We start from the raw sequence: 8079 nt of genomic DNA, 5'->3' as shown, positions 1-8079 counted from the left end.
TTACATATTACTTATGGCTGAATGAACTATATCATATACTCACTTGAATCCTAATGAGGTCGATGGGCTTGACGTGAGACAGTATCAAATTCATTGTTAAGAATGCCGAGGTGGCTATAGTGACCTTGGAACGAGAAAGCTGGAACAGATTCATTCCTGAGTTGACATCTGTTATCGTAGACCTGGGGGAAAAGGATCCAACGAGTCCACTGCCACATGCGTTCAGGGCTCCATTGTTTACCCGATCGCGGCGCTGTCCGATGTACTCCGTACGGATATGTACGTTGGAGTGAGCTTCCCTATTCACTACAATGGAGAATGTTGCGCTAAAACTGAACAAATTGACTGGGAAAGGGGTAAACCTTTGAGCAGAATGATTCTAGCCCAGACCTAGACTGTGCAACAATCATGAATCAACTTCCTACGGGCACAGCGTCCTCTGCACAAGGACTCCAATTGATGTTTGGAGTTGGAGACTCGGTGGTTCTGACATCCTGACCCTGGCTCCGCAGTGGCTTGACACGCCCCGCAGGTAAACAGATCACACATCTCACTCATGCAGGGAGATGCAGTGCCATTGCACACTCTCCTCTCGATCACTCAATCAGAGGCCCACATTCGAGCTCACGACCTGCTTTCGCTGTGACCAGGCGCTAGTCAGTTCACGAGCGTTTGAGCGAACGATCGAGCTCCCTCGCACTGATCTCTTCTAACGGGAAAACAGCACGTCATCTACATAGATACACATGATACCAGACCTCATTGTGAATTACCGATTATTATTTGATTTTTCCTTCCCCATGTAACTTGCATACCAATTTTCGTATGCGGGATCCTCGGTCATAATTCTCAGCATTAATGAGAATACGTACTCAAAAATTGGAGTCTTCTGGCACAAACTCTAAGGTACGTGTTTCGGTAACGGCTATGCATTGTTGCCTTTAGTGGATGCGCCGTAGCCGCCTACTTTCTCCTCAAGCTAACGACCTGTACCTCTACTTAAAACGTACTTTTGTTCTTTCTCTCTCCTCTCGTTCCTCTTTAGTTTAGCGGCGGTACCGTAATAGGGCGCACTACTGTTGAATCTAATGGGTAAACATTTTACTGTGGACGTTGGCGGGAAAACTCCTAACTAATCCCGCTAGGACCGATTCAGGGGTTGCCATTGGACCATCCACTTTCGTCCTAAGCTCCGGCTTTCGCAGGACTTTCGCCCGACCTCGACTCGCTGTTATTACCTAATTTCCAGCAATGCCACCCTCCCAGGGGTTGGTTGGGGAGGGGAATGGTACGATGTCTCAGCCAACTCTTATGTCTGGTTATTTATTTTAAGGAGACCGGGACTCCAACAGTTGAACAGATGTGAGAGATAAATTCTATATCAGATATGAGGAACTCTTGTCCAGGTACGACCCTGGCCCCTCCCTGTTCTCCACCAGCAGAAATTCGCAAGAGCTTCTCCCGCTTCGATTGTGGACCTACAAAAGGCTTCGACCAGGGTTCTGCAGAAATTAATGATCGGATCTGACCATCCCCTCGTGACTTGCCATGAAACTATCAGATCCTTGGCGGAGTCGGTCATGATCCGTGCGAGGGGGAGACTAATTTTTATTTACCAAGCTAGTGACCAAAAAGGCAGGCCAAACAGACCAAAAATGCCTCGCTTCACCTTCTCGTTTTATCTCGGTATGTTGCGCCGCCCGGATGGCGGTTTCCGGGATGACAATCTGTTTTCGTGGCTTGACTTGCATGTGTTGGGAATTGAGCTACAAGGTGTCGATTGACTAATATTAACAATAAATCCGACCAGAATAGAGAAAGGGACATGTAAAATATAAAATATGAAATATAAAATACAAATTACAAATTACAGGCCCGTACTACATACAAGATTCACAATGGAGACTCGGCAGCATAGCCGGGAATTGGCAAGGATCCACTCCCAGGGGCTCCCGAGACGGTTCGGTCCACGAGTGATGCACTTTAAGACTCCAGCTACTACAGACTAAGTAGGTAGATAGAGGGGAATCAGAAGGTGGCTGATCCTGCAAACTACGGTGAGACGGTTCTCCGGCTCCTCTCTTTTCCTTTAGCCCAAAACCTTTACTCCTTTGGGACTTGACTGCAGAATCCAACTCCGCCCAGAGGTCCCCATTATCCAGCACTAACGTAGCGTAGAGATCCAACCCACTTTCCAAAGTTGAGGATCGTCATGAAATTTTTCTTTTTCCTTACTTTGTCTCCCTCTGTTTGAAAGCTTGGTTCTTGCGCGGCGAGCCTTTGCCCCCATGTGCCGACCATTGCATTTCGGGTCTCCGTAGCACCCGTAGGGCTATATCCGAACGGGGCTGCAGAGTACATAGTCAATGGAACCATTGTAAAATAGTGCGCGCTTTAAAATCATAATGATCCCCGTCTTCTCCGTCCCCATCTCGGCCGAACTGGTAGGACCTCACGAGGACAGAACGGGCCGTACCCACCGCTGACCGCCAGAGACAGAGACTAGAGATTTCTGTACAGTGTGGCTCAGTATCTAGAATCAATTCAGCAGAGTACGGAATGATATTCAGGTACTTCCGAACAAACCTAACCGGTACAGTAACTCATCCGATTCTTGGGGGCCTTTCATCCCGGCAGAGGCCGGAAAGCAGTGAAAAATAGCCAAGTCCGGATCGTCAAGTTTCAGGATGCTTGAAAACCAATCACATGGCCACACCGCCCCCAGCGGACGAGAGGTTCGAGGGCGCCACCCACCTCATAAGCTCACTTGATCTGGGATTTTCTCACTCCGGTCATCACATGCTTCATCATACTGATTCAGATCATTCTACGGAGTACGGGTATGAAGACTTTTATTCTCCCGTTAGCTTTCGATCTGCTTCTTTACAACCATGTGTTTTGAAAGGTGAATCGGCTTGGATCTCGGGGGGTTAGGGAACGCCGCGGATGTATAATTTATAAAACCATCTGGTGTACCGTGGACTTGGGATTCCCATAAAGGTAAAAAAAATTTGAAATTTTCAAAAACTTCCGAAAATCCAATATTCCGTATTATTGTACTGTAATTCCCCCTTGGCTGCCGCGTCATGGGATTTCGTTTCGGATAGAATTTCGATGGAACCATAAGGATATTAATATCTGCAGAAACTCATCAACTGCTATGATTGCTCGTACCAAGATATGATTTGAAAGGCAAATGGTACACCTTTGAGAGCCATGGACGAAATTGTCTGCTCGATGGCTGTTTGCGTACGCGGAATGTCGCTCGGGAGGGAATTCAAATTCGTCGAATTCTCCAAATCACCAAAATCATAAAAATAACCATGGCTGCCTGAAATGTGCATGTCGTTCATTGGGTATTCGGGGCAGTAATTTTCGTTTTGTTGAGTGGCGGGCTTTGAAGAACGGCAAAATGGGTCGTTCGCCGAATACACAATACCATGTCGTCGCCATGATACATTTCAGCACTCTGCCACCTCGCTTACCGCGATAATTTACCCTACCGTAACTCTCATCCATCTGGAAATCCTCGGGAAATGGGTCTCCCGATTCAGGAACAGTCGCCAATGACTCCACTGAGGCAAAAGACCCGATGAGTCCAGGAACCGGACACATCATCGTCGGCAAGACTCGCCAGTCACGCCCCTGACAGTGTCGATCGGGTACGGCTGCGCGCAATATGAGCCGTGTCTTGAAAGTTAGGTTTCCTGAATGGGCCGACAATACTAGTAGTTCATACACTAATTCTGAACCTTACATACCAATGCCAAGTTCAGTATTATCTCACCGGTTCAATGGTCTCTGAGAAATCATCAATTATCCGTCTCTGAAACTTTCTTTTTTTTTTTTTTTTGTGCCCTTCGTCGTCTAACTCAACTTAACAAATAGCGCATGGAAGTGAGTTAATTGAAAGGCATCATTGGAGATAGAGTTCATCTACTGTGGATCCTCTCGTGTCGCATATCTCGTGGGAAACAAAAGAAAAGAAAGAGGGGGTGTGGGTTGCCCCCCCTCCCCATCTGGAGTCAGATTAAGCATATCTGTGTGTCCCATCGACTTATTTCTCCGTTACATCCATGTCCAGTGCCCACCGCGACGGTGGGGTCTGTTCAGGGGGGAGCCAGTGGATCTATTTGCAGGATTCTCCCCGGGGATCCCAGCGTTTGAGATACGAGTACAGGGTACCTAGCGGGTGAAGTAAAGTTGGTGTTTGGCATTGTCTTTTTATGAGACAATGGTAGGTCTTTTGTTCACTAGGGGTCTCTGCTGGCCGTGTGTTGTATCTGAGCGCGTGATTGGTCCTCTAGTGTTTTCATTTGCAGCGTGGGATCTGCCTCGTTGCGAGGTCCGTTGTACCTGATACCTTGTAGAATGATCTCCCTCCCTTAGCACTTGCATTGAGTGGGCTCAGGCTGTCGTCCGTTTCGCTGGCTTGTAAGTTCGGAGAATTTGTGTTTCTGCCGCTACTGTGTAGCGTGAGCCCTGGGGATCTGAGCGCTGCAGCTGGAGGTGGCACAATCTTGGAAGCACCAGGATATATATCGTGGTGATCAATCCTATCTCCTGCCTAGTAACCGGGCATGAAATGAAATGTGTCCTCTACCAAAATAATGAAATAATAACCTTATGAAACCCCAAAACTTAACATTCCATAATTGATTTTCCCTCAAAAAATCCCACAATTGACCTTTTCGAAATTATCTAGATTGCAGCGGGTATAGTCCAACCTTCTGGGGCTGGTGGAGTAGCCCACACCTCCATCACGGGAGAGCCCATCGCACCGGAACCCAAAAAAATGAGCTCTGATGGGGCACTGGAGCATCCCAGATCTCGATGTCAAAGTGGGTAATATGGAGAAACTGTCAAGTCAATTCAAATGCGGTAATCATCACATGAAGAATCTCCAAATGTATTCCTACATACTCCACCCATCTACCCGGGAATCTCGTGACATCACGGCAACATAGATTCCAGCCATATCGCGCTGAGTACCCTTATCATTTTCAACACTTTCCACAAACTCATCAGCCGATAGTACCCCCTCATCATGGGCCCAAAGCCACTCGCCAAATCAACAGTGATTGGAAAGCTGCTCTGCACGCTTTTGAGATTAACACATCACATTCATTCCGTAAAGGAAACATACGCACTGGGGAAAACGGCTTCAATAAACTGCTGCAGCGTCTCCGTGCCTAATCCCGTCGTCGCGATTACGACCAGTCCCTCCGCCATTGTCTGAACCATGTTTAACGCGTGCAATTCATGTTCTAAGATTTTGAGCCGAGCATTTCTCGACACCTCTGCACCTCGAAACTTGATACATGGTAAAAACTACGCCTGTCCCCCCCACATTTCAAATTGCCTCCTTAGCTCCATCTGCGGATGTGCCAATAATGGACGGAGAACACATTAATGCGAGGAGATATTGCGGCGTGAAATGTAGATGCTGTGGATTTGATCGACAATGTAGGAACGAAGGGGATATCAGAGCTTCATTATAGCAAGCCATGTCAGCATTACTGTCACACAGTCAGATTTCTTGCTGAATCATTATCCGAAGAGAGGTAATCTCCCGGCTAAGCAAACAAGTCCGAAGAATCAGAAATGAATCAATATCGGAACGTAGGGAGAGCTGGGTCTGACTGAGAAAGAGTGATGGTAAACATGCTCAGACATTAAACTATAGACACCGAGTGCCCTAATAAAAGAACAGAAGAAATTCAATAGTCCGCATCTCTTATACTACTTCGGCAGAGTTTCATCAGACTTCGCTGTCTTCATCCTCTCGGTCTCTTGCACATGCTCCGGCTCCACGCCTTCACTGACTTCTGGCTCAACATGAACAGCATGAATAGCATGTTCTACATTGACCTTGGGACCAGTGAACCACCGGTGGGCATCAACAAACCACCAGATCAGAACGGCCAGCATCGGTCCACCATAGACAAGACAAGTCCAGTTCATAAGATCCGGAGTCAAATCTTTCTTGGTGACGCTGGGTAAGCACAAGATAGGCACCATGAGCGCAACAAAAGAGCATCCAATACCACCGACCAGGGGTCCCCAGCGGCCGAGGTTCCAAGGTCCCTTGCGGAACCGGTTGCCCACAAAGAAGACACGAATGAAGATGGGGATGATGAATGCAACGAATTGCGCGATAGCGCCAATAGAGAACAAAGCGCCAATGGCGGTGGTGCCAGCAAGGACCAGAAGACACATTAGACATCCTAGGATAGTGTTGAGAACTACAGCGTTCACGGGCGTCTGAGTAGTTTTGTTTACTTTCTTCCAGTACTTCGAGAAGGGGAAGCAGTCATCCCGAGCATAGGCATATGTCACCCGTGAGGCGGCGACCATGCATCCCTGGCCCATGGAGAAACCACAGACAATCGTCAGACCGAGAATGCCAAGTGCTGCCTGCTGGGGTAGAACCTGGAGCAGGTACGAAGCCCACGGCTGGCCCAACTCTGACCCGATGACTGCGTCAATATCTGTGACTGTGTATGCAACGACAAGCTGTAGGAACCAACCCATTACGCCACCGACACCAGATGTCATGACGATGGCGCGCGGGGAGGCAATGTTGGCATTGGAGCACTCTTCACTCAGATGGAAGGGTGAGTCATAGCCGGACATGGTCCAGATTACGCCGACGAAAGTCATAAGTACGGCGATGCCGTCGGGGAAATCGGTCTGGTTCTTGATGTGACTCCAGACTTCGTGAGAGGGCGTAAATTTAGGAGTGTTCTTTGTAGCCGCAGGAATGACAATCAGGGTGGTGATGAGCGCAAGAACGTTGAACGTAGAGCCCCAGGAGTTGAACTGTGCTACTTGTTTCGTGGGTAGACTGCTGATTACCGTGTGGATGATCATGATCAAGACCGTTAGAAGATAGATCTGCCAGTTCGTCGGGACGTAGTTTGGGTTCGTGATTGAACCGGCAGCCAGGATCATTGCGGCCAGCGCATAGTCAACTGACGGTGCTGCGGTGATTTGTCCAATCCAGTTGGACCATCCTGTAATCCACGCAGCTAAGGGACCCCAGCCTGGGGGCGCGAGCACAGCTGCAGCATAATAGAGTCCGCCACTAGAAGTAAAATTTATAAGTCAATATACGCCGGGAGGGGTTCAAGACAAGTGAAAATGGCATACCTTGTAGGCATGGCCGAGCACAGCTCCGCCATAGACATTGCAATACATTGGATGAAAAGCATCGCGATGATCCAGCCCCAGACCATACCTGCCGTTCCTGCATATCCCATACCTGCTCAAGTATGTTAGTGGTGACTAGGACCATGGTCAAGGACTGGCAAGAAACCAACCATAATACAATGTGCTTGCGAATGATGGAAGTAATCCGAGCACTGCAAAACTGACGCAAAAAGTCGTCCATAAGGAGAACTCTCGCTTGAACTCCTGCTTATAGCCCAAGGCCATAATGACCCGCTCGTCTGCGTCCATCTCATGGTCCGTATATGGCACATCGCCATCTGCCAATATCGACGTAACAGGGGCATGCTGGGTACCACTATAAACCGAGGGCCGTTTATAGGCCGAATCAGATGATTTTGATTGCATAATAGAGAGCCAAGATCTTCCACGAATATGAGTACCAATAAAGAATCAAGGAAGATGTGGAGAGAGAAAGTTGATAAATCGGCAGTAGCAAGCGCAGCTAGAGGTCTGGCATCGGACCTGCCGACCAAGGGAACTCAGGCCGTTATGAACTAGCTGTGATCTAGGTTTCAAGCTACAAAGCTGGGGGCTGTTCGGCTATGGTTATCTATCTATGACGGCACTTTGAGATTGGGCCAATCAAGCCATGTGAACCTCCTGCAGCGGGCGGCAGGCCGCTAGAAGGACATAATAAGAGGGGTGGGACGAACAGGGACCTGCTTTTGGTCGAAGGTCCTCTCCACAAATCGCGATATGATAACGACTGGTCCATCACAGAATGGATGCCGTAATACAGATGATTTATTCTGCGATAGACCAATCTCTGGGCCGATGGCTTTCTCGGAAGGTGAAGGGATCCTTTGATTCGGGCAATGCGCATGGGCTTCTCCGCACCACGAGGCT

The 8079-nt window shown here is 48.5% G+C and overlaps 1 protein-coding gene across 1 annotated transcript; it reads right to left on the bottom strand.

The window, feature by feature from the left end:
* Nucleotides 1-5742: 5742 nt before the first annotated feature.
* Nucleotides 5743-7578, bottom strand: N7484_008300 (amino acid permease; the record flags this gene model as incomplete). Its single annotated transcript, XM_057118687.1, has 3 exons — nucleotides 5743-7087; nucleotides 7153-7264; nucleotides 7323-7578. The coding sequence occupies 3 exons, from the start codon at nucleotides 7576-7578 to the stop codon at nucleotides 5743-5745; spliced, it is 1713 nt and encodes a 570-aa protein (XP_056968242.1).
* Nucleotides 7579-8079: the final 501 nt, after the last annotated feature.

The sequence above is a fragment of the Penicillium longicatenatum genome (assembly GCF_028827895.1).
Source record: "Penicillium longicatenatum strain IBT 33135 chromosome Unknown contig_6_segment0_segment0, whole genome shotgun sequence".
Lineage (NCBI taxonomy): Eukaryota > Fungi > Ascomycota > Eurotiomycetes > Eurotiales > Aspergillaceae > Penicillium > Penicillium longicatenatum.
This window is presented reverse-complemented; position numbering and strand designations above follow the sequence as displayed.